The sequence below is a fragment of the Hippoglossus stenolepis genome, chromosome 4, assembly GCF_022539355.2.
Source record: "Hippoglossus stenolepis isolate QCI-W04-F060 chromosome 4, HSTE1.2, whole genome shotgun sequence".
NCBI lineage: Eukaryota > Metazoa > Chordata > Actinopteri > Pleuronectiformes > Pleuronectidae > Hippoglossus > Hippoglossus stenolepis.
The window spans coordinates 7,839,020-7,866,176 of NC_061486.1; the positions used below are offsets into that span (position 1 = coordinate 7,839,020).

Sequence of the window (27,157 nt, forward strand, 5' to 3'; positions counted from 1 at the left end):
TCCAAATGGACGGGGCCCAGCAGAGTCTCTCTGAGCTGCCAGGCAGGGACGTGTGAGACGCCTGTCAGTAGATGGGCTTCTTCCTGCGTGACTCATCCTGTCTCGGACTGTCTTGGCTGACGGGCAGTCTGTGACGGGCAGACGGCCGTGTTGGTCATGCTGAACCACACTGAGCTTGTCTCTTCACTGGACTCCAGGAAAAAGACAGAACTTGTCATTTACTCCGACAGTTATCTTTCTATGACCACACAGGTGTTTGCTTTTCTTTTCTTTTCTTTTTTTCTTGCTGTCTATGTCTCTGCTTAAGCTGCTTTTCTTAAATCCACAGTCACTTTCTATTATCCTTGACCATTCCCCAACCTTAACTGTGTGTTACCATGACAATGAAGTATACGCCAGCCACTGGTGCTCAGCGCTCGAATCTAATCTACTAGTAACCATGTCTATAAAGATGGAGGACATGACAGGTCCCTCAAAAGTGAAGCCAAAGTGCTATGATCGCCCCCTGTTGGCTGGCTGCAGTATAGGTCACGAAAATGAATAAATGAATAAATGAATATTTGTTTTCTTAAATATGGTCTCTGCCATTTTACGTAGCTCTAATTATGGCAAGGCGAGTTTATTCGTGTTGCACATTTTAACAAGGCAATTCAAAGTTCTTTACATGAAATATAAAAATTGTAAAAGCAACACAAGACAATACAAGAGTGAAATACAGAATAAAAGAAATAAAAGCGTTTATAAAATAGTAATTATTTGATTTGATAAAAGGCAACAGGAAAGTCTTCAGCATTGATTTAAAAGAACTCAGAGTTGCAGCAGACCTGCAGATCTCCCGGAGCTTGTTCCATATGTGGAGCATAGAAGCTGAACGCTGCTTCTCCATGTTTAGTTTTGACTCCGGGGACAGAAAGCAGACCTGTTCCAGACGACCTGCGGGGCCTGGGTGGTTCAGAACATAGCAGGAGATCAGAAATATGTTTTGGCCCTAAACCATTCTGTGCTTTATAACCCAACAGCAGGAGTTTGAAGTCAGTTCTTTGACAGACAGGGAGCCAGTGCATAGTTCTCACAAGAGGAGGGATGTGATCCACTTTCTTGGTGTTAGTGAGGACTTGAGAAGCAACATTTTAAGTGTGCTGCAGCTTTCTGATCGATTTTTTGGGAGAGACCTGCGAACACACCGTCACAATACACAAGACGGCTGAAGATCAATGCATGGACAAGGTTTTCTAAATCCTTCCGAGGCAAAAGTCCCTTAATCCTTAAGGTGGTAATGAGATGACTTTGTAATTGTGTGAATGTGGCTGTTAAAGTTAAGGTCTGAGTCTATGACGACACCAAGAGTTTTGGCTCGGTTTCATGGTTTTTAACTTCACAGATTCAAGCTGAGCCCTGACTTTTATGATTTTATTAACTATAGCAGAGATTAATATCGTAGTACCAAAAATAACCAACTCAACTATAAGACAGTTTGAGATCATGAGGAATAAGAGAGTTCATGTATCGTGGTTCTGCTCGTGGGAACTATGTTCTCCCTGAGCCTCCGAAGCAAACAGCAGGGACCTGAGGCTACAGGCGGGAACCTGTGTAAAGGCGATGAACAAATGTTAGAGAGGGATCGCAGGGGGGCCTCGTCATGCCTTCCACTTAGTGATGGGAGAGGAGAGGATGGGATGCAGATAATCCTGCAGCATCGTTTGTTTTCCCCTCACCAGCTCCTCAGAGAAGCCTTTTGCCCCCCCCCCCCAAACTGGGCTAACATACTCAAGAATAAGGCGAATGAAAGGCGGGTGGGTCAGGTCAGTATCGGCGGGAGCTGGCTACTGTGACTCCTTCCCTAATCGATGCTAAACGCACACTCATTGGCGCATGATGGCTGCGTTTGTATCTGTGTTATCTTGGCTTAATTTCTGTAAAGTGGGAGGATGAGGAGATGCATCGTCTACGGTTATTACTCAATGTGCCACCAGAAGACGGTGAAGACTGCCCACTGATCGGAACATTGACATAAATGCTGCAGGTTTCGTTAAATACAAAAATTCAAAATGATCCTTCGGGTCTGAAGGCTCCACACAGACTGGGTTTTTGCGTGAAACACAGAAGCTCATCATAACAGTGTTTGTTTACAAGAGAACTCCGGGGGGGTCTGTAAATGTAGTACATGATGCAGACACTGAATCTCTATCAGCCAATAATCAAACCGCCGCCAGTGTGGCTGCAGGTCTAATAAAGCTCCTCACAGACGATGGTAAACCTGTAAAACCAGATTCATGTCTGCAAAGCTCAATAAACATGTTACACCGCTGACTATAGGGCGTATATAATCTTTTTATTAATCGTTCAGGCTAAAATTCAGCTTTGTAAGTCTTGGCAAAGAGCAGTAGAGCGATAATTATTGTGTTTGAAAAGCCGCCTGAAACCACACATGTTTACCAGACTCGGCTGTTTGCAGTGTTGTCGGCTCTCCTGTGGCATTTTGTTGGGTTGTTTATTTGCCGCGCATCAGGAGGTCAACTCCGGCTGCAACAATCAGCATGTACTGTTTGGTCAGACAGATGTAAACAGAGCGGAGACCACGCCCAGCTGGCACAAACCAGAACTGTGTTAGTCGTGTGCACACTGCACCCGCTGCCTCAGGTGGGAGGTGTCCGCCCCAAACAGGAGCCACAGATCAAATAAAAGAACGAGGCAGATGTGAGTCAAGCACCTGAGGAAAAGTCAAATCTGGAAAAATCTGTCGAAACATCCGCAGCGTGGGCGAACGGGCGGTCGTTACGGTTATGAGCTCAAGCACCAAGCTACCACATTACTGACATGCAGAGAGGGAGACTAATGCACCATCTCACTCTTCTTTTGTGTGTGTGTGTGTGTGTGTGTGTGTGTGTGTGTGTGTGTGTGTGTGTGTGTGTGTGTGTGTGTGTGTGTGTGTGTGTGTGTGTGTGTGTGTGTGTGTGTGTGTGTGTGTGTGTGTGTCAGCAGATGTTCTGGAGGGGAAGAGCGCCATTCTGCTGGGTATGAGTCAGTGGAACTCGAATGACCTGGTGGAGCAGATCGAAACGATGGGACACATGGAGGACCAGTCACGTGGTACATCACACTCTCACACACACACGCACACATTTATAATGACACTCAGATGCAGACACTTAAGTGTGAACAACACTGTATTGTATTGTGTGTATTTTACCTTTTCACACATCCATAATGAAGGTTCAAATTGTCTGGAATGAGAGTGGGATTTATCCACTGAATGATGATAATGATGAGTCGGCTCTGAATGGACTGTAGCCTCCATTTAAAGCTGTATTAAGTCACAAGCAAATATGTGCTGACTCCATGCAGACCTGTGAGAACCCTCCAGACTGAAACTGCCAGATGCTGCAATGGTGTGTTTCCAGCCACTTGGTACTAATCATGGATTCTATACTAGTTTGAAGACCCGTGGAGCACAAAGACATTTCTTTGGCTGCACATTGACACAAACAGACACAGGACACATGGGAAGTTTATTTGTGGGAGCATAAAAGACAAAATGAAACTTTAATCATCCTCCTTTGGGGGGTAACGAGAAAGTGTAGATGGAAATTTAGGATAAGATGAAAGTGGTACGAGTATCAAAAGCAATATAAAAATAGACATGCACATTAACATTTTGTTAAATCAGTACAAAGTAAACAGAATTAACAAAAAAAATGTTTTTTCTTTTTTGAGGCACGATTTTTGCAAAAAGTTGATCACATTAGAAATGATTATTATGCGAAATTAACCCAATTTATTTATTCTACCCGTGCATTGCCAACATCTCTTTATTTTTATTCTCATTAAATTAATGCAAAGGCCACATTCTTATTGTCACTTTGAACACAGTCCATTTAAAGAACCATCTTTGTAGACCAGGTCTGATTTGAAGGGTGAACATTTTGTCACGGATGCTTTATATGAGCATGAATAAACACAAGGCTGCCTGAGATCTTGCAGATATCCAGCGTGTTTCGAACTCGCTGCTCCTTCTCCTTGCTCTGCGACGCCCGAGGATGAAGCACTGAGCTCGAAACACGTTCGCGTCTGTGTTCGTCCTCAGCTTTTTCTGCGCCTCTGTTTATTTATGCGCATGTAAATCATCGGTTTGAATAAAATTCACTCTTTGAAAGCAGAGAGGTTCCAATCTGTTTTTCACTTCCATTTAAGTCCACCATCAAATTTCAAACACAACCTGACAGGACTGCAAATGGATTGAGCTCAGATTCAGGTACAGGACAGAAATCCCTTCTTTTCTTTATATTTTTTGTTTGGCTTTTCGTCCTCACTTCCTCGTTGCTGTCATTTAAAGGGCTTGAAGATTTAATATGGCAACTGCTGTTTTTTATTATTTTTTTCTCAGCGCCAGATTGGATGACCTTTGAGTGATATTTTTATTTTTTATTTATTATAGGCTATAGACATTTACTCCTGACATCCTTGATAGAAGTTTTCTCTTCCATCAAACCCTCTGAAACTGTTCTATTAAAGTCACTGATGTGCAACAGTTAATTATGATCCCCGAAGACGCAAACTGAGCTTTTGTCATTGTGTCTGGAAAACACTTTGCTGTTGAATCTCTGGATGATATGTAATTCAGTTGCAGTGGCTGGATAATCACACCAGAGACTCTGATAAATGAATCGACTGAAAAAAACGTTCTCAGAGGGAAACATTTATTCGGAGAATCGCATCTTTGAGGTGAAGCTTTTTCTTATATCAAGATGAGATAAGAGAAGATAAGATAAACCTTTATTGGTCTCCCAATGGGGACATTTGCAATTATTACAGCAGCAAGAGTAAAAGCATGGCACATACGTCAATAAAACTCCATATATATAAAATGTTATTGTATGTTGTGAATATGAAGCTTTCTTTCTTAATCAGTTAAGGATAAAAACCTGCAAAGTGGACAAAAAAGCTGCTTTAAACTGGCGGCAATAAACAATTGGTGTCGATCACTGTGTGTAAATGTCATTACCGGCTGAACTTCACAGCTCCGACCGCCATGCGCTGATAGCACGGCGCCTCTTTTTGGTTTTTGTTTCCTGATAAATGGAGCGGCCCTTGTTGTGAAGGTCAGCTCTGAGGATTGACAAAGTGGAGTGGATGCTTTTAATCACGGCAGTTCAGTCGGAGCGTGGGCTGGTCCTGCAGAGATGAAAGAAGTCGCCCCTGCAGGGGAGCTGTACCAAGTCGTGTGCTGGTAACTGAAGAGGAGGGTGCACTGTGAATATCTTACACACACACACACACGTCCCCTCTGCTCCCCAGTATTATTCAGTCTTCTCAGTGCTACACAGTAATGTACTAGTGTAGTACTAGTTCCTGTCAAAATAAATGAAATACAACAAAATGTTGCGAACCTTTAATAGATTTGCTGCAGATTTTCTAGAGGGAACATAGTTAACCAGAGAATCCTGTAACTTGGTCCATTCAGAGCCTTGTATGTAAGGAGGAGAACCTTAAAGTCAATCCTGTGTGTAGTCCGTTCATCTTTTATTATGTATGAAAGCATGATGAGTATCTTCTTTATGAAATAGAGAGGGCAGCACAGATTAGATGCCCCCCCACCCCTGTAATGTAATCAATGTGTCTCGTACAGCAGGTGCTTTCCATTACAATCACACTACACAACAACATGAACCTATTATCAGACCCTTAATTCAACTTCATGAAGTCTTGTCCCATTCATGACCCTCTGAGATGAAAATAAAAGACATGTTTGGTGCTTCCGGTACATTTTCAACCTCAGAGGCAGCTGAGGAGAATTTTACTTAGACTCTGAAAGTATTGATAACAGCCTTCTCTCTCTCTCCCTCCCTCTCTCTCGCTCTGTCTCTCATGCTTGAGCAACTAACTCGAATGCACCCAAAATAGAAACTCCCCGACATAGACCTGCATACAAATGTGCAAACGCCCGCTGAGGTAGTGCTCTGTTTTTGTTTGTTTACATCCTACACTTGTGGGAGCACAGGAATATTAAAAGATATAAACTCAGCCTCATTAAACTGGGCAACACCAAAATAATGTCTATACACACGGGAATCTAGACACTGATTTGTGAAGGAAGAGCAAATATACAGATTAGAATAAGAATCACTGTGATGTTTCAAACCTACTGTTTTAAAAACAACGTGATTCTAGTTCATCGCTGATACAACACAGGCAGTGAATGTGTTTATTGAAGTACAGGAATACAGAAAACAAGGGAGAGAGAGGTCCAGTGAAGTATTAAATGAAAGTAATTTATGAAGTTACGCCATTATATAGTTTTTCCACAAATCTTTTGCACCAGCATTCATTGATTTATAGACCCCCAGGGGGCAGCGCAACGAACTCCGAACACACCACCAACTTATTATCACTTATAACTAACTTTTTTTTATCACAGAGTTCGCAATTCTAAAAACATGGTGCAACATTTCTGATCAATAAATGTCAAGTTTGCACATTTTAGCTCTGTTTTTGGTCACCACTAACTATTGAGAAAAGCAGAGCTGAGGTGCAGGACTTTTTCTGGATTTGTCGCGACGTGTGGCCACTAATATAAAAATACAGATTATTGCTGCTTTATAAATCCAGTTGCTTTCATGCATTAGCACAAACTGTGAAGTGACAAGCATCCGCGAATGAGCCCAAATTGTCTGCTTAGTTACTGCTGCAGTTACGCTGAAAGGATTACCTGTCTACGCTAAAAACATGAGTCACTAATAACCATGGCAGCTACCACTACCCGGTTGTATAATCGCCTCATTATAGTAAAAGGTGGGAGTTGGTGGAGCGTGGTGTTGTGTGTAGGTCCGAACAGCGGCTGGTTCACCCACATGCGAAAACTATATCTCCAATGTGAAAATGCGATCATTAGGAAAACGTTGGAGGTTGAGCTGGTCTCCTCTCAGTCCGTGTTGCGGCTGCCACCACCCTTTGATCTCCATCTATTTCTGGGTTCCTCAAATGCGTCTCCGGGTTTATATCCCCGCTCCCTCTGCTCTTATTCCCCCAATCCCTCTTCAGGTCTCCTCATCTTCTCCTCACCCCCCTGGCCTCTCTGCTGCTCCTTCACTTTCCTCCCATCACGTTATCCTATCACCCCTGGTCCATTTTCCCGCATGCATTGCTCCACTTGCCGCTGGTGACTGTAAACACTGTCTCATCCATTGCAGACAATTTACAGTGATGAAAACCTCAATGATGGAGAAGATTGCCTGCAGCACGACCGCCCCTTTATTTTCCACTGTACTCCTCTTCATCACTGCTCAGCGACGTTGTGTGATCTAACCACTTTCAGGCTCTCCATCTGCTCGCTATGCAAAAACTCTTATCGGTGAATTTATGCCGCGCTCTTTTCCTCCCCATCTTTTTTCCTCTCCATTCACTGACTGATGCTGCATAATGTAGTCGAACCTGAAAAAACTGTGTTACGTAACTGATCTTAAAAAAAAAAAAAAAACGACGGACTCCTTGAAAAAGAGAAACTCCAACTTGGCTGCTTCCTCGGCCTGTGCTGCCAAGCCGGGATAGCTTTGGCTAAAATGGCCATTTCAGTAGAGCGAGACAGTTGGGTGGAGATGACTAAGAGATAAACTCAGCCAAACAACTCAGCCAGGAAACATTTTTCATCCCGTCAACATAATGTGCGATGCGAGTATAATTCCACACAAAGTGACCTGGAGAGAGATGCAGTGAATGGGAGAATGATTTTCCATTTTCCGTGCAGCTCCACCGCTCCCTCCCCTGCACGCACCCTGTAGCTCTATTCAGAAACACCTGCAGAGATGGAGAGACGCTGAACAATGTACATTTCAGGTCATCTGCTTTCTGCTCACCACCTCCTCCTGGTCAAGTCATATTTTTAACACACGACGCCAGCGCAGGCATAATCTCCCTTTCTCTTTAATCCCCGTGTAATTATTGTTTTCGTCTTTCCCTTGACAACAAAACTGCCTTGAGAGCCGTATAAGCTGGAAAGACAAATATCTCTTCTGCCGAACGCTAATAAAAGAGTGCAAACGGCACAGAAAGGAGGGAGAGGTGAGGTAATTGTAACAAGTGGCTTTAAAGACTCGGCTCTCCATCGCTGGAGGATTACTCTGCCTCGTCTGTTTTTTACAGCCCTTTTTGGGGGTTGGTGGTGGTGGTGGTGGGGGGGGGGCAACACTGCAGTGCGTCACGCCTCTCAGCTCCACATAGATTTCTTCTGCTGATGTTTTAACACTTTCCTTGACCCTTTAGTAACGTTGATCGAGTGTTGTTGGGCGTGTTCATGTCCGGCGGAAGCGTCATGTGCAGCCACTGTGGTCACAAAAGGTAGAAATGGGTCCGAATCACCTAAAGCCTTCAATTTATAGCACTTAATGGCCACTTAAAATATATTATTTACTTAATTTCCACTATTAAATCAGTTTTTTCACATTACAATTATATTCCTGTTGTGTTTATATGTCACCTAGTGAATAACTGTTGCTCCAGGATGAAGGATAATGCCTGTTTCCCCTCCTGAGATTTGTCTCAGGCGCAGACTATCTTCCCAGATAATCCTGAAGTGTGAGGGGTTTACAAAATAATCTTATTGCTACAGATTAAGTCAGAGCCTCCTCGATCTCGAATAGTAAATATCAAACTTGTTTGATATTTTTTGATAATCGGCTCCGACAGAAACCTGCAAAAGCCAATGAGAGAAAACTGACGGGAAGCATCACTAACTGGATGTTGCGTACTTGTACAAACAACAATGAGGTTTACAAGATAAAAAATCGATTAAATCTGTCACTAGGTCCGTGTTCTCTCACATTTTTAAAATTGGTTAAGAGTTTAAAAATCCTCTAGTGTGCACCAGGCTTAAGGTTTTTCCTTTTTATTAAAAAGTGTAGTGCGTCACATGTTATTCAAACTGTAAACCCCTCTGTATGTTATGTAGAGATAAATGTGTGACCTTGATCATATAAGATTAACTTAACTCAAAATGTCCTGCTACAAAACCGATATCAAAACATTGAAAATTTGCTTAAACTGATACAATCAATCCAATTTTTATTCTTATAAAATCCCAACAGTAAATAATACGGTTCTCATCATGACTCAGTTTATAAACACAGCTGCTCCCTTCTGTTAGACTTGATAATGAGACAGTTTGGAGCTCATTATGGGATGTTAAACTCACTTCTGCAATGTTTTACAACTAAATTCATTAACTTCCTTGTACACATTTGCTTGGTCGTCTAAATTTCACAGTTTTCTCAGTTTCACTCTTGTGTGTCGTCTAAAAGAAATAATTGAAAATTACATTCCGTGCCGAGAATTAGACGAGAACATTGTTACCACTGTCAGTTAGCTTGTTAGCTTAGCACAAAGGCTGATTTACAGATAAACAAGTGAGATGTTGCAAGTTTATACTGAGATGTAGAATTACCTATAGACAGAGCCAGGCTTGTTATTCCCCAATTTCAAAGCTCACATCTCCTGTCTGTAGCCTCATATTTACAGACATTTTAATAAAAAAGCAAATAAGTTTATTTCCCAAAATGTCAAACTCTTCTTTAAAGTGAGTTTCCGATACCTGCACGCTTTTGTTTTTTGCACCCGTTACATTGATTTCTCTTCTCTAAACACTTATATTTGCTTCTTTGTTGTTCCATCTTTGCCTTTGAGCTTTAAATATCTATTGATATGGATATTGATTATATTTGTTATCTTTTCCACATGTTTGATGCATTGATTTGGCCAGATATAGATATTGAATATCAAATCAGCATGTCCCTAGTTACTCTGTACGTGTATATACTGTGTGTGTCTGTGTGTGTGTGTGTGTGTGTGTGTGTGTGTGTGTGTGTGTGCACTCCTGTGTACGTGCCCAGGAGTGTCTCTTCCACGGCAGCATGTTGACAGGGAGCAGCTGGGATTGTAAGAGACAGATTGTGTGTGCATGTGTCTGAATGTATGTGTCTGTGCGTCTGTTTTTCTGTGCTCCTTCACCTTATGTTGTGTACGTGTGTGTTTGTCATGCAATGGAGCTGGTGGCGTCTCCTGAGGTCTTTGTGCAGCAGGGCAACACGACAGACCCTGATCTCGGCAGCAGCGAACAGATGGCTGAGCTTGTTGGCATGCCTGTACTGTGCCAGGGGTCAGAGGGGGGTTGTTCACCCGGTCGGCAGATACAGCGTTCCTCCAAATGAGCACCCTAACCTGTTGCTGCACAACAGCAAACACTGTCGAGTCAAAGCGTAACATCTTACTTGCGACACAAAAGTTATTAATTCAATCCGTGTAACTGCAATGTTTTATTTGGACTGTGGAGCCTTGTCAAATAACGGCAAATATTCCACGTGACATCTCTCATGGAGATTGCTAATAAATACAGGCAGAGACCGAAACGTTGCCAGTGATCAAAAGCAAATGTAAACATCCGTTGCAGAAACCCGGGTCTCACTGTGCACCAGACCTCAGGGTGTGATTCGTCATGCATGAGAGAAGAGATTTGTTTTGCTGCGCAGTTTGCGTCCTGCTTCTCAATCATCAATGTTGTTGAGGGAACCTGAAGAAGTTCGGAGTGAAATACATTGTTAAAACCATTTTATGTGCAGTCACTAAAAATTCTACATCATCTACATTTGTCATCCACTCTTCCAGCACCCAATGGAGGGAATAATGGTGTAAACACGTTTGGCCATTCCAATAAACCCTGTATGGGTGAATGAAAACATGTAGGGCTGCACTAATGAATATTTTCCAAATGGATTGAGTCATGTGTTATATCACTTTTCTAGTCTTGATGACCAGTCAAAGCTCTTTACAGTACAGTTTTTCATTCACACACACATTCATACAGTGCATCTATAAGCAGCAATTTGTTATTCTATGTGGGGCAATTCAGGGTTCAGCATCTTGCCCAAGGACACTTCGGCATGCAGATGGGGAAGACTGGGGATCGAACTGCCGACCAGGTTGGAGGACGACCGCTCTACCCCTCAGCCACAGCCGCCCTCACTCGTTCCCTTTAGCTCTATGTAGCATTTTAGCCTCTTTCAGCTCACAGTTTAGTTTTTTATGATCAGCAACTATACTCACTAGACTCTTGTCTCCCAAACATTCCATTGGCTCCAGAGGCAATCGGCATCCACTCCCGGGTCAAATGACTAATCGTCTCTGACTCTGATTGGCAGCTTTCTAATCGGACACCCGGGTGAAAGCCCTAATTTTGACAGACAGAGAGCTGAGAGAGTGCCTCAGCTTTTAGTGTTAGATGTTTGTGACAGTAAACACGACCGGGAAGAAAAACAGAAAGGCAGACTCTCTTGCAAATGGGAAAGGAGTCAGTCACCTATTTTTTAAGGTTCACCCACATTTACAAAAATTGCGTACTCCTGCTCATTTTGGTGTAAAAAAAGCTCTTTAGCAGCTGAAGAACCAGAGACCAAAAACAAAGCTAAAAGAGACTGAATATTGAACTCATATTTAACGGATGGACAGATATACCCCACGGACAGAGCAGGTCATTGTAATAACCATATGTCACGCAGTAATCAATACTATAAGCCCGTTTATTATTATTACCACCACTGATTTCTTTATCTTCACATAGGGTTTCAGTATATTGATTGTTGTCACACGTCTGTGTACTGGAAAGCGTTCATAATCATTCCCCACCAGTGTAATCAGAGGCTTTGTTCTGCATCATAAACCTTTTCTTATGTTCCCTCAAACTGCAGCTTGTCTTCCAAAATTAAGCTAAAGGTTTAGAGGCAAAAACTAAATATCCCAAAAAGACGCCAACGCTGCTGTTTTCTGTGCACGTCTTCTCTGGAGCGCAGATAAATCACAGCGATACTGTAGCGCTCTAATGAGTTTATTCACACTCCAGCAGGCAGGAAACTTTGAGGGCATTTTGCCATTTCTATCCTCCCTGGGAAGAGCCCGGCAGCAGATCATGCTGATGATGAATGTGGGTGATAGAAGTGCCTGAGACCTGCGAGGAAGAAGAATCAGAGAGAGAGATAAACAGAATATGAAATGTCTGCATGCTGGACACAGAAAGAAGCAATGCTGAGTTTCGAGGAATAATGACATTTTCACTCTTAGTTACACTGACAGAACAGGACACAAGAGGGATCCAAACATGGATCAATAGATCAATATTTCAGCCCTTTCATTCAGCTCTCATAGACTTCCCTGAAGAGCCCTTTCATCTTCCCAGCTCTTTTTCTCTTCCTCTCTCTAGGGAGTAAGTAAAGAAACATCTCTGGGCTTCGAACCACTGCAAATGACACTGATGCTTCTGAACTGCTGTGAGGCTTTTTCCACTTTCCACAGGGTGCTTTCTAGCCTCGGCCATTTGTTTGGGAGCGAATGGGCGCAGGGAGAGAGTTGCTAAAGACCGCTGAGCTTCATAAAGCACATATCGACGTGCAGACTTCAGACCTGTGAGGGGAAACGCAAGTGATGAAAACAGAAAAGCAGATTGATAGTTGGACTCCCCCCTTGAACGACAAATACCTGCTGCAGGAGGGAAAAGAATTGACCCCAGGGAGCCGGTTTACCGAGCCGTGCAAACAGAAGGATGATTTTGTCAGTTTGCTCCAATATCAGACAAATATCTCTTTTGTCACTGAACTCGGGAGAATCCCAGCATATGTGCCCCTCTCACAAATCATTATGAGGGGGTTGAAGCTCTGTTATTTCCTCCAACCGTCTTTCCGACAATCTGCTGAACGCAGCTATTTGTTGCAGATTGACAGGACAATTTTCCAACATGATGCTACGTGTGAAATGCACGAGGGGCTTCTTATAATGTGAGTGTGTTGTAGAACACAGAAAACTGTGACACTTGTAATGAAAACAATTTCAGTTTTCTGGTTTGAGGCGCTGCTCTAACTTTTCTGGGTTTCAGATGAAAGTTTCAAGCAGCAATTTCTTAAAAACTGATCAAATTTCAAAGTATTTCCTGTACACATAAGATTATTTTGTTGGAACAGATGTTTTGTAGTAGTTTACGTGGCTTCAATATTACGATTATGACACTCTACTGTCGGAAACTCAAATAATTGTCAGTGATTTTATATATTTGATATAAAAATAATTATTTGGAAACATCCGACTTGGTTCGACAAAAATACAAACCTGAATTTATCTTAAAACCTGTGACCTCAGTCAGATTTGAAATGATGGTGTTCCCTCTGAAAAAGGATGAACAAGACTTCAGGTTCAGTGTGTAAGATTTAGGTGAAAGGGATCTATCGGCAGAAATTGAATATAAAATAATCCTAGTGATCCCAGTAATATCCAGATCATTTGATCTATACCACTTAATATTTTTAGAAAAGAATGTGCTGCAAACCAATGCCTCATATCCCTGATGTTCTTTAAATCCATCTGACGGCCAATCACAGCGGAAGGAGGTAGCACAGAGAAGCAGACAGACCAAAGATGAAACCCATAGGAATGAGGCTTTATTGTTTGAAAAGTCATTCATCACATATAACAAAATTCCAGTCAGTGGCATCCATTAATATGATGTATTCCAAAAACACACTAATGATCTGTACCACAAATAACTACAATCACGGTTTCATCAAACAAGGCAGATTTCTTTCTGCTCACATGTCTCCCCAGCTGTGTTTGCACAGTAAAATACATGACAAGGTGTTCGGAGGAACTTTTCTGCCTCTTTCAGAAAAAGAAAACCTCTCTCCATTGATTTCTTGTTACTCTGTGACCAAAATAGTGCAGCGCCCCGACTCCCCTGTGTGTGCTGAGCTGTTCTCGACAAGCCGGCAGTCGGAAGCAGGCTGTGGGCTGGGAGCGGGGAAGGGAGCTGACAGCGCGCAGAGTCTGTGCGGGCCTCTCATGACAGTCGCTCCCAGACGAGGAGGCCAAGTAAACAACGAGCGAGCGAGCGAGCAAAGCTTAGAGACCTGCCTTGAGCCAGGAGAGAGAAAATAGAAAGAGAGAGAGAGAGAGCTCGGGAATAGGATGGCACAGGGCTCAGAGGGTAATGAGTTTGGCCAGGTTCCCATGATGTGCTGCACGACACGGAGAGAGAGAAGGAGAGATGCTTCTAGTTGTTGCAGCTTGGATAAAAACGTCCCCGTCATCTAATCCTTTGTGTCTGGAAAAGAGGTCCATTGTTTTTCCTGCATCACAGAAACCAAAATCCAATTACATGTGGCGGCTTTCGATTCTGCAGCAGTGAAACAACCACGCGCCTGCTGTTTATTGTCAGTATTGAATTCTGAATCTCATGGTTATGCTGTTTAAGCCCGAGGGTACATGACCCATCACCCAATTTCCAGTAGGAATGAAGAAAGATGAAGAGGAATTAGTCATATTGACCATATTCACAAATCAATATCCATTTATATTTCTGGTGCATCTGGGGGAAGTGGCTCCAGCAGTGACCCTTTCTTTCCTCTTTTCTCTCCGTTTCTTTTTATTCTGCCCTCTTTCCTTCCTTCCTGCTTCTGCACTTTACTCTTCACATAAGGTCTCTACCAGCTGGGTGGTCCGCGCTGTCCCCCTCAGAGCAGCATTGAAGGACTGGAGGACACAGAGGTAGGATCATTATGAAGAACCACTCAGTGTTTTCACCAGTGGCCTAGAACGACTAGAAGTACCCGATTATTTGTCTCCTTATGCAGCCCCTCTCCTCCTTAAAATGTCCCTGCTCTCCCTTCCCTCCCTTGTAGTCTCTCCTTTTAACTGCTTCTTTTTCAACTCTAATTGAACCCTTTTTGCAGAGGAAATGTAAGACCCATGTGCTGCTGCTCGTGGTGCACGGGGGAAACATCTTGGACACGGCAGGCGGAGACCCCAGCTCGAAGGCCGGTGATGTGGCCACTTTGTCGTCAGTGCTGGAGAAGGTGGCGCGGGCGCATTTTCAGGCTGCTGCAGAACACGTGATGATCAAGCTGGTGCCATGTCCGGCCGTGTGCGCTGACGCCTTCTCCCTGGTATCCAAGTGAGTGCCTTTGCCAGAACCCGCATATAATCCTGATGTGGTTTATATCCTGTTTAAATAACTGGAGAAGGGCACAAGGTCTGAAAAGGAGGTGACGCATGTACACTAGATCTCAATCAGATTAAACAGCTGCAGGATATTTTTTATATGCATGTTTTGCAGCATCATCAAAACACCAAATACAATTTTAAAAGAATGATGTTCATCTCTCCAGTATGAACATCTGCATCAATGAATGATCTCTTCATCCCCGAGTCAGTTTTTATTGACCCAGACTGTTTTAGTGCATCCAGCAAAGCAGCATAATGGAATCTGTTTTACAAACTTCGTATAAAATACATATATTCACATTTATTATTAAACCGTGTCCTTAAAGAACAGCTGTTAATATGCTCCTTCTTGGTTTTTTTTGTGGGAGCATGAAACTGTCCAATATGTCTCTTTGCACATTTGATCATTTATTGCAAAAGTGTCCATTTAGTAAAGGTAGAAACTTTCAGAGTATTCAGACGATCCATACAGGTGTGAACACAATTTGAGGTCCAATCACTCCAGCATCATGTGATAGTTTCCTGGGACACATATAGCCTCGTCCTTTCTGCTGTGTGAACACGAATGCTTCCTATAGGCCACTAATCAATTGAAACTTTGACAACGGACCCACCTGTGATAGTCAGACCGAGCAGAGGCAGCTTGTTTGTTTGTCTTTGCAAACAACACGACGCATGTGTGATTTGAGAGAGGAAGTGAGATCCGATCACGAGTGGTGACTCGAGACGTACGTCAGTGCCAGGTCAGGACAGAACAGGGCCTGATACCTGGCGTGAACGATGGGAAACACTTTAGGTTGCTACCATCACTTCTCCTGAAAGTTAGTCCTCCCCTTTCTTAGGTTCTTGTAGCTGGTGTATGAAGGATGTGAGAACACATGTGAATATACCTCGACCTTCCTCCATCAAGAGAAGGGAGGATCAGATTGCAGTAATAAACTTAGTTAGCTCATCATTAGCTGAGATAATTGCAAGTTACAGAGGAGAGAAGGATGATTGGAAGAAGAGACGTGCGATAATATAGTTCAATTAAAAAAAAGCAAAAGTGATTTGTAACAATGTGCAACAATCTGGACAAACTTGATGAGGTTTTGACTGATAAACTCTTCATCAAAACGGATGTATTTTATATATGATCATTTGAGCTGAGCTGTTGTTGACGGCTGTTTCTTTAGAGAACAGCGATTGCAGCCGACGTTAACTAGGAGGCATTTCCAGATGTTTAATTGGTACCATGTGTTTTATTGTGTAAATAGACAATGTAAGTAGATGCTGCAATAACTGCTAACGTTTCTCAGTTCTCCACCAACAGAGCCTAACAAATTCCTAAAATTAGAACATTTTCCATTCCACTTGTATTCATTCCTCCAACCTCTTCTTCTTCCTTTCTGGCTTTAATTACATATTAGGTGCCATTTGCTGAATTTATCCACACGGAGACGTGCACGGCCTGCGAGCGAGACATTATGCTCACGGTGCTGCTTCTGTATGACAACACCCATTGAAATCACTGCCCTCTTCTTGATGCTTTAATGAAACAGTGAGAAAGATGGATGTCCCAAACCGTCTAAGTGCTTCTTTCAACATGCTGCTTGCCGATGAAGTAACTCCTGGGAAGAGTTGAGACATCGCGAGCGTCAGGAGATTGATGCATTTACACCTTTTAACATCTGCCGAGTTAAACCTGACATACGTCAAGTAAATTGTCCCTCTGTGATCTTTGAGGGAGTTCTCGAAGAATCGTGGATCGGAGACCAAATACCCCCCCTCTGATGCCAAAACAGACAAGTTAAATCCGCAATACTAAAGGCTCAGCACATGAAGGAGGAAGCTGCGGTGATGAAATAAACATATAAGCGGAGAAATAATGAGAGGAGTCGGGTTGTATTAGCTGCATGGATTTGAATTGTGAATTGTGAGTCGGCTGATGAATGATGGGGAGATTGTGAAGCTCGAAGTGTTTTAAGCGATCGGTTCCATTATTCAACTCAATCAACATCATCAGTATTTCTCTACATGACTAAGAGCAATGGACAGTCTGCGCTGCACTAATCTGTCAAAGGAGGCATTTCAACAATCTGCCCTGGATGAATGCACGTCTGCAGGAATTAGCATAGAGGCCTAAATGCCTGCTTGGCTGAGATGGTGAAGGTTAATTGACAAAATGTATTGACCACAGACCCCAAACCAGACTTGTCAATTAGTATGCAGATGGCATTTTCAGCCTCGTGGTCACGTGGTCTATTAAACTCCAAACATTTTAACTACCGTTGCATTTTATTGTGAAGCCTCCTCCTCTGAGGGCTGGAGGTGGCTCCTCTGCAAGGAGCGCGTGCGATGATCTGTTTGTCTAATTAGCCACAGTCACTGTGTGTTCAGGTTTCATTTGTGATATCAGTTTCAGAGGGAATGGAAGTTAATTGCTGATATGGTGGTGGTAGCTCAGTGATGATTAGCAGTCAGTCGACGAGTCTTCCCCTATGGAAGATTATCTGGTATTATCGGCATTAAAACTCCCAGGTCTCGCTCGCTGCAGGTGCAGTAATGGCGTCCTTGGCTGGAGGATGTTTTTCAGAAACATGCAGGAGGTAAATACATGTCTGTGTCCACGCATTTTTTCTCGTCTTGCCTGCTGTCTGCTCAGTGAGCTGCTCAAGCGAAACTAATGATTTCATTTCACATTTAATGTCACACGTCCCACTGGTCACCAGCTTTATCTCTGACAGTGTCACTTAGTTGTCGCCGCTCTCCAATTATATGCTGAGGATGTTTCTGTTTGAATTGTCACTAATCACCGGGGCTTGGAGGATGTGTTTGGCAGTCGCCAGGGCCTCTGTCCGCTCCCGTGATTGGCGTTTGCGGGAGCGAGACAGTGCCTGGAAGCGCGATGAGTGGAAAGAGATTTGAGTTGTGTCGCTGCTCGGCAGCTTGACGTCTGCTCGGCTTTCACCACATCAACAGATAAAATATTCAAAACAACAACTTCCTTTGGGAGCCTAGCAAAACTGAGTTAGTGCGACACGTCTTGATTCCCTGCTCTCAAATGCATGTGGACACACGCACATATGAATACACAATTTACATGAAGGCACCAGGCATGACGTTTTGCTTAAAATGTGACACGTTCATATTAAAATGTTGTGTCACAAAGAACCAAAGCTGTATCAGTAGAAAATAAAAACATTAATGAAATATTAAATATAACTACAAACTTAATGTAAAAAACTAAAAATTCAGAAACAGGCTGAAATATCTGCGTTACACAATTTTAATGTTTATATGAGATGTTCTAATTTCAAAATGTGTGCATTAGTTTTTCTCCTCAAATTATCGTTATTATTATTAATACATTTCTGTTATATCTGACTGATGCTGGGTTTTACGAGACAGATACTGATATTTGGAAGTTTTAGATAAAATGCTCAACACTTAACATAAACAACAATCATGATGCATATCCTTTTCTATTACCAGTTACCAAGATACCAAGCAGGACATATTCTTATTGAAAAATTAACTTGTCATTTCTTTTCTACAAACTATTCAAAGTTAGTTTTAAAATGTCTCTACTGTAGTTTCTCTCATTGATCAACTATATATATATATATATATATATATATATATATATATATATATATATATATATATATATATATATATATATATATATATCAATAATCGTGGTTATACTGGACTAGCCATTGGCTGCATGTCTCACATCCACTTTCAAAAATCCATTTTGTTCAGGGGAAGAACAACAACCTCCAAGCGTCACGATTTTACAAGGTTTTGACCAAATTGGATTGTGCAATCTTACAGTAGATGTATCCTTTATTGTTTTTTTGGGGGGGGGGAGTTTAATGACAGTGATCTTCTCCCCAAGTGAAAATGTTCCACCAAAACAAGTTTCCCCAACAACACTTTTCAAGGGCACTGACACTGCATCCTGAGTTTAGTGCCACCCAAGGCGACTGTGATCGATGAAAGCAACAGAAACGAGCCAGAGCAGTTTTTTCACTTATAGCGTAATTGTAAGGACAAAAAAAACCTCCTGAGAACAGAGGAGTAAAATACGTGTTTTAGCTCTCCAGTGAAATTAGACAAAGCGCAGATGGCTCCGGGTCCCTGACAATATGTCCCGTCAGTCGCGTTCACACTCACCCACACAGCAACAAACACAACACTTCTGTCAGTTTCCAGTGTTTGCTCTAAGGACGGTGTTAGACTCGTGGATGTGTGGAGCCTCATTCGTTCGTGTGCCAACTTAAACAGAGAAATCGACGGCCACGCTGGAAGGAATCGCTGCCGTACGGGTTATTTACTCCTTGTTCTGGGTAACGGCTTGGCTGAAAGTCGCACCACAGAGTGGAGGTGACGAAGCCTCTTCGCGCTTCAGAGACAAACTTTCACGTAAACAAACCACTTTGGACACAGATTGTGATGATTCCTCGTGTTGTGCGCGACACCCCCAGAGAGGATGAGCATGTTTTTCAGCTTGTGTTGACCTTGTTGACCCTTGTGTTCATGGCCTCTTGTGCAGTGAAGGGCTCTCAGGGCTCATTATTAGCTCTGCCTGCTAATGAACGTACCTGACGGCGTTGGCTCGGAGCGAGGCGTCAAGACAACACACACATACACACACAAACCATAGTCACACTCGCCCAAATGCATCCCACACAACACAAACACAGTTGGAAAGCATCACCGAATGTGTGTCATTGCACCATAACACGTTCAGTTAACAGCAACAGTGAAAAGCCTCTCAACCTGACTTCCGCTCACCGTCACCAGGAGACGAGAAAGAAACATTTCACCTCTTAAAAACTTAAAAAATATATAATTGATCGTATAGATTCGGTGAGTCATTATACAGGATCAGTTTTCCACCAGGGGAGGAGGAAGAGGAAGAGGAAGTCCCCCTGTCCGTGTGCACAGCGAGTGACCTCGGCTCACGGAGATGGTGACTCATTATTCTGGCCATCGGCGGCTGGGGACGTGCCGCTACTATTTCTGGGCGCTCTCCCTAATTAAAGAGACTGTGCGGAGGGCCATTGCTCTTCGTCTTAATTGTGCAGCGCTAAGCCAACCATTAGGGAAAGGGCGGAGCAATTAAGCAGGAATCTGACAGACATTAGAGTTTTCAGTTTGACATTGTATGGCCAGAGGCAGGGGGGAGGGTTGACAGGGGCGGGGGGGCATAATCGGCTCTATCTCAAGGTCACGCTGCATGTGATGAGGCTGATTCAAGGTTTTATCGACTCGCTCTTGTTCATGCTTCTCCTCATCATCACATTACCACAGGAGGACTCCTCTTCGTCTCTCAGTGTAGAACAGTGTTGTGCTTTGACAGTGCTAATAGAAAAATCCACATGGTAATCACAGGCGTCGAGATCAACTCAAAAGCCGCCTTTGATCAAAGATGAAGGATAACTTTAGTTCCAGGCAGTTTCAGGTCAACTGACGCTCATAACAGAGCAGCAAATTACACTTACTTAGCAGCACGACCTCAGCGCGTTCTCGGTTAACAACTCTTTTACTACTGAGAGTGGAGATGTGTAAACGAGGTAAATGCCGCCACTCGTGAGTGATGACTCACATCTTGAAATAACGAGGGCGACTCTGTGACGTGAAGCACGCTCCTGTACTGTCTCTCCCCCCCCCCTTCGTGGATGTGGCTCTTCTGAGGCCTTATTTGAATGATCAGTTGTGTCTGTGCTGGCTGATGAGTGTCAGGTTGGATGTCTTCACTGTGGCCTGGTAGACGACACTTTGGATTAACGTGCTCTTGATCATGAACCTGAATCTGCAGCCACACACTTTGAATGCCCTGCACCAATTGGCCCTAATCCTTAGATATGAAGGGCCCTTCGCTGGGAGTGTCCCCCTCCAAACGTTATTACAGCGACAAACGATATCAACTTACGTTATTATATTAACAACAATTATCAACCAGCATTAAAACAGTGGAACATCTGACAACTGCAGGGCAAACGGGACAGTTTGATCTATTGATCAATACACAGTCAGTCAGCGTGTTTATTTCAATGTAATGTTCGTTCTGTCCATAGAAACTTCTGCCCAGCACTGAAAACGTTATAACATGAGCAGGGAAGTTTTTTCCAAACTTCATGTACATTTGTATTTGCTACTGAAGTAAAATAAGATAAAGAATTTTCATGGTTATTTTGCAAGATTTCATACTACTCGGGAATTCTCATCTACCCTTTAGTTTTTCAGGGGGGTTCTGAATACTCTATGTTAAAGGCGTGTTTGAATGGCGAGATGGCCACTACCCCTCCATCACATAGAGAAATGGGACAACACTACCCCCTACATGGCCACGTGCAAAATGAAGCTAGATCCAAGGGGTAGGGGCTAAGGGGGGGAATTGGGACAGTGTCGACAACCAAGACGGCAGAACAACATCTCCGCCCCCCCACAGCAAATACGTTATAGCATACAACTGTTTGTCTGATGTCGCAGCCACTACTTCATTGATCACCTGCATTTTCATAGGAAATTATAATAATCAGATAATTAGGAGTAATCATAGCTATTAAGTGCAGATGGGATTTGGATGGTTCGGTGCTGCAGCTCTTCCAAAGCGCATGTTTGTGTAGACACAGGCGTTAATGATCCCCTCAGATGAATCAGGATCATTGATTCTGAAAATAGAATAACCTGCATCCCTCCAGCATGTTGTACCTTGAGTTTGGCTCATGCACACGCACACACACACACACACACACACACACACACACACACACACACACACACACACACACACACACACACATTTCTGTGCACTCTTCTGAATGTAAAACAGTGGCTGCTCTGTGATAATAATACTAACAAGTGCTTGCATAATCAAGCAATTATGCAATGCAAATAATGAGAGTCTCACCTGACATTTGCAGTGCAGCAAGTGTTGAACCTCTGCTGTGTGACTTGTGAATCCTGTTCAGCTGCGTTCTGAATATTAATTGTTGCTTTTTGTTTTTGTGGAGATTCTCTTTGAATAAGTTTGTGTTTTTGGGGGGGGAGGGTGTATGTACTTATTTTTTTAAAACAAGATTCTAATGAGGTCACGGCCAAACAAACACAAAGCTTGGCTCAAGCCCTCAGTGGTTCTTAATTGGTATATAGGGATTTCTCATTTTAGTCCCAATATTCATTACCAGGAACCTGACAAACAGATAAATGGGATGAGGTGATGGTATTTTGTTGCACAGCAATTCCTCCCGAGAGCAATGTGCCACCATCGCTGCTTAAATTGCCTGAGCTGAATATTTCTCACGGATTGAGAGCGATTGTTGTTATGCAAATAAGTTTTGCGCAGTACCGTTCGAGTTAAAAAGGTTTCCCTTTGTTCCTTGTATCCTTTCAAATCTGCATGGGAGCATCACGTAGAGAACAATCCGTCACAAAAAGCTGCCCCCAGGACCCGGAGTCACACACTGCATCTCAAGAGTCGCTAGGTGATGTCTACACACTGTTTCTACTGCCAGCGACACATCAGAGCCACATCCTGGGGTGTGTCGCCTCGCATCGCTGCATTTATAGCGACTAGTGCAGCGGGAGACTGCCAAGAGTGAAGCTGCAGGCGAAACTAACCCAACAGGGAATATGCTTTATAGAGATTATAGGACAGGTAAAACACGCTGCGACAACACAAATGAGTCTGAAAAGAGTCCACAGCTCGCAGCTCTGGGATCTCCGTGCATCTTTATGTGGCCGTTACAGGACCCGGAGCCCGTTTAAAGGTTAACCGACTATTTTGTGGAGGATATGTTTGCCTGCTTGACTTTCACCTATTTCTGTCAAGCAGAATAGGATGACTTTTCATTTTTCAAACATTTTCCAACCTCTTCACACCTCTTCTGGCTCATGTAAATAATTTCCCTCCGCCACAGAAGTGTCAGTTTTCTGTGATGAAGCAGTGAGGATTGTGAAGGTGGCTTCAGAGACTGGCTGCTGAACAGTGAGTCGCTGCGAGCACAACAATCACATCTTGTCTCTTTTCGTCCCGACGTGTTTCCTAAAGCACTGAAGCACAGTAAATTGGAACTGGTGCAGAAATTGGCCGTAGCTGCTTTAAATGGGAAATGTTCAAAAATTCAAAAACTTTGGGTCCAACGTTTGGGTGGGAAAGAAAATTAGCTTCAGCCCTGAAAATGGGATTTTAATGAGAAAAATCTGATTAGGCAATCAAGTAAATGTCTTAATCAGCCTTATATACATGGGATACTTCACAGAAAGTCAGAGGATTTGAACATTTTTGTTTCTTGCATCAATTGTACTTCAACTTCCATTTTCTCCTATCCAGGGATGGTGTAACCATGACAACACAATGTTTGGCTCCGGATAAACAAAGCTCACAAAGCCCCCCAGAGGCACAAAAGGGGCCCTCAGTGACTTACAAAATGAATCCTGGCAGCCCAATTAGAAGTAGAACAACAAGAACAACTCGCACCTTTTGGGAAATATTTGCTCCCTTAGATTAGAAAAACTAAGTAAGAGAGCATGAGAAAAGAATTAACCTCAATTAAAAGATAAAAACATACACGTTTGAACGATTACAGTTTTCTTTTCTATTTGCTGGCAGTGGAGGGGGTGCAGTGTGCGGAGCCAGCTACTCAGTGAGGAAGACAGGGCTCGCTGAGATGTTGGTCATTATCTAATTATCTCTGAATGCCCATTAAGGAACAGCTGTTATTATTATTTTTGCTTTTCACCAGGCTGCGGATGTTCTGTATTTTATCCCACGTCCACACTAATGCACATATTTAAAAAAACAAACCTTTTCCTCTGCGTTTGTGCCTCTCGACGTCACAGTTCACTTTGTGCATGCCCGCTGTTGCTTTGTGTAATGAGTAAGCACCAGGAACAACAACAACAACAACAACAACAATGGCAGCTATACACCAGTTTCTCGGAGCTTGGTTAGCACTCTCCCAGGTCACTGCACCACTTTACACCGCCATTCACCAACATCGCCCAACATTACTTGGATGGAGAGCCTATCGCCACCTTTTGGTCCCGGCATGCTTGTTTGAATCATTTTTGTGTTGAGTCCCAGTTTGAGTCTGGATTGGAGATATTTTATAAAAGTTATAAGTAAAAGAAAATATCCACAGTAGCTTGGACAAGGCATTAATGTCACAAAAACTTCTGATAAATTCCTCTGTGCCACAGAGCTGCGTTTCGCTCCATAATTTGGTAATAAAAAATACATCACAGAGCTGCACTGCTGCACTGGTTGACGTGTTTGTACTTTACAGCAAACGTGGGCACCACTGTTTATGATGACTCAGTCCCAAAAACACCAACGTCCTGCTGCCAGAAATACTAAATATCAGCCACAGTCCCTACCAGATTTAAAAGTCCAGTTTGTGTCTTTTGCTTGTTTGAATTTGAGGGTTTGTGGATGGAGGGTGTTGTGTGTTATTCAGCTTGTAAAACCCTCTGCTTCAAATCTGTGAGTTCAGGCTTTATCAATACAAACGGACTTTGCTTGACAGAGGGAGTGAAGGGGATCTGGGCTCAGTGAGTTCAAAACCTTCTGAGAGACAGATTTCAAACTGCTGGTTTTGGACCGTAGGGAAAAACGTACCGACCTAGACTACAGGAAGAAAATCTATTCCTGAATTGAATAGAGTTCATCTTATTGTCGATCTTTTATCCTGGGAGAACAAGTGCGTGCTTCCCAAAAATATTGTATCATATAAATTTTGTGTCAGTGCCATGTGAAAATGGTGAGTCCCTACACTCACACAGAGGTTGTGCCCCTGTGTGTATTGAGGTGTCCATTGTTGGTGACGTATCTCATATCTCAGCCTTGGTGTAGCGGCGCTGCTCCTTCCTGTAATCAGAGCATCTGATGGATGGTGACGGGGTCGACACTGCGGCTCAAGGAGAGAGAGCAAGGCAGCGTCATCTTTTAATGTTTTCCCCAAGCTGTCACATGAAGTGTCTCACTTGATCAACACACACACACACACACACACACACACACACACACACACACACACACACACACACACACACACACACACACACACACACACCACACACACACATCAATGTCCCTACAGCTGCACAGAGATGCAGGCTGTGCTCTCGTTGCTGCTACTTCTACAGGTTATATTCCATGAGATAACATCGTTCTTCTCGCTTATGTACACACACAAACACACCTACACACACACACACACACACACACACACCGTACCACTGTGGAAGGGCTCGGCTCACATCAGATAGCGATCCCGGTGAACAGATTGGATGAGACATTATTAGATGCAGGGGGAAGCGTATCACAAAAGGAGCTTGATGAACTTTTTGTAACCTTCATGTATTTTTTTTACTTTACTCTGCATTAGGAATTGATGACTGGGATTCTACTAACTTCTATGGAAACACCAAAGTGATGATGTGATCTGTCTTTTCACTTTCATCCATCTTCCCCCCCCCCCCAGTCTGAACCCATACAGCTACGATGAAAGCTGTGTGTCCAGCAGCGTGGACCACCTCCCCCTGGCTGCCCTCCCCCTCCTCGCCATCGTCTCACCGCGCTACCAGGATGCCGTAGCGACGGTCATCGCTCGAGCCAACCAGGTGTACCACAGCTTCCTGCAGTCGGAGGACGGCCAGGGATTCACGGGTCAGGTCTGTCACACCTCGGGGAAGAGGAGAACTCCTACACTCTCATTACTGAGTAATGGGCTGTACACACTATAATGGAAGTCGATAATTGTCAAAGGAGGTAGAGATTGCGTTTGAGTGGGCTGTGTAATCTGTGGAAACTGTGGGGGCTCAGGCCCAGAGGACCACATTTCACTCTCTTCCACAACTCGCCTCTTTGGTAACAAGCTGCTTTTTTCTAATGAGGTCATAATGTGGGAGAAGATAGTTTACAATTAAAGGGCCGTGAAACACAACATCCGTGCTCAGCCTCACACATACAACGTATTCCAAATGTGATTACAGGTCAAAAAGTGTCCAAACAATAATTGAAAAAATAATGTGCCTCTACAGTCAAAGAGGTTGTGTTTTGGTTTTCGCATTTGTTTGTTTGTTAGTTAGCAGGATTATGCAAAACCTACTCGAGGGGTTTGAAAGAACCCATTAAATTCTGGTGCAGATCAGAATCAGAGGGTGAATCCAGGAATTTATTTTCACTTTCTTTAACATTGAGAGATGTTTTTCAACATTTGCCTTGATTTCTTAGAGAATAATTTCTGGATCTTGATGAAAAACAAAATCAGCAATGTATAAAAATGCATATCTAGTGAATAAGGGATCTGTTACGAGGATTGTCCTCTACCGAGTGACATTTTAGTTTGAAATTAAACTCTTCAAAATGTCAGGCTTCGATTCTGAAAGCCACTGATCAATACAGTTGATTGGCCGATCAAGAAATTAGATACAGCCAAGTACACGTCCCACTGGTGATTACAATCCCAGCAATGTCCAGTTGATTGATAGTAGATCCTGTATAATGTGATTGGTTCCTTCAATTCTCACTGGATGATGGATGGATACTGTTAATATTTGACTTTATCTGCTACAATTGTATTTCATTCTCATCCTCTTTTCTCTCTCTCCATTATTTGTCCTATAGATTAGTCCACTTGTAATTATCTTTATTGTGATGAGCTGGAGCTTCATTTCCTTCCAGCACTATTTACTACCTGACGATAGTGGACACACGGATTGGCACTAGTCTAAAAAAACTGGATTTGTCTCCCAGTTTCTTAATGCAGATTCATTTTAAGCAGGTTGCACTGGGAGGATGTTTGGTGCAACCCAAAACAACGAAGTTTGAAAAACTCAAAAAAGTATTTGAACTTAAGATGTCATCATCTGGTAAAATAAGAACAATGAAACCAAACTTTAGAGCATTTACACACAAAAAAATCTTTTTTTGTGGGTTTTCTGCCGAGGACGTTATGGTCTTGTTTTGTCAGTTTGTTAGTTAGCAGGATTCTGCAAAAACGACCAGAATTACCACACAACCTGGTGGAAAGATGCAGTACGGGTCAGGAGAGAGCTCAATAACTTTTGGTGCAGATTCTTCTCACAGGAGTTTTTTCACTTTCTTTAACATTTTAAGGTTTTCAACATTTTCGTT

The 27,157-nt window shown here is 43.0% G+C and overlaps 1 protein-coding gene across 2 annotated transcripts in view; it reads left to right on the forward strand.

Annotated features, from left to right (window-relative positions):
* Positions 1–27,157, forward strand: part of pitpnm3 (PITPNM family member 3) — a 79,994-nt gene that overhangs the window by 26,959 nt on the left and 25,878 nt on the right. Inside the window, exons 3-6 of one of the 2 annotated variants that reach the window (XM_035155510.2) lie at positions 2,980–3,090; positions 14,501–14,568; positions 14,754–14,974; positions 25,503–25,692. In XM_035155510.2, coding sequence (XP_035011401.1) covers positions 2,980–3,090; positions 14,501–14,568; positions 14,754–14,974; positions 25,503–25,692 — 590 coding nt within the window. The remainder of the gene's footprint in view (positions 1–2,979; positions 3,091–14,500; positions 14,569–14,753; positions 14,975–25,502; positions 25,693–27,157) is intronic. The other variant, XM_035155511.2, reaches the window with a different exon arrangement.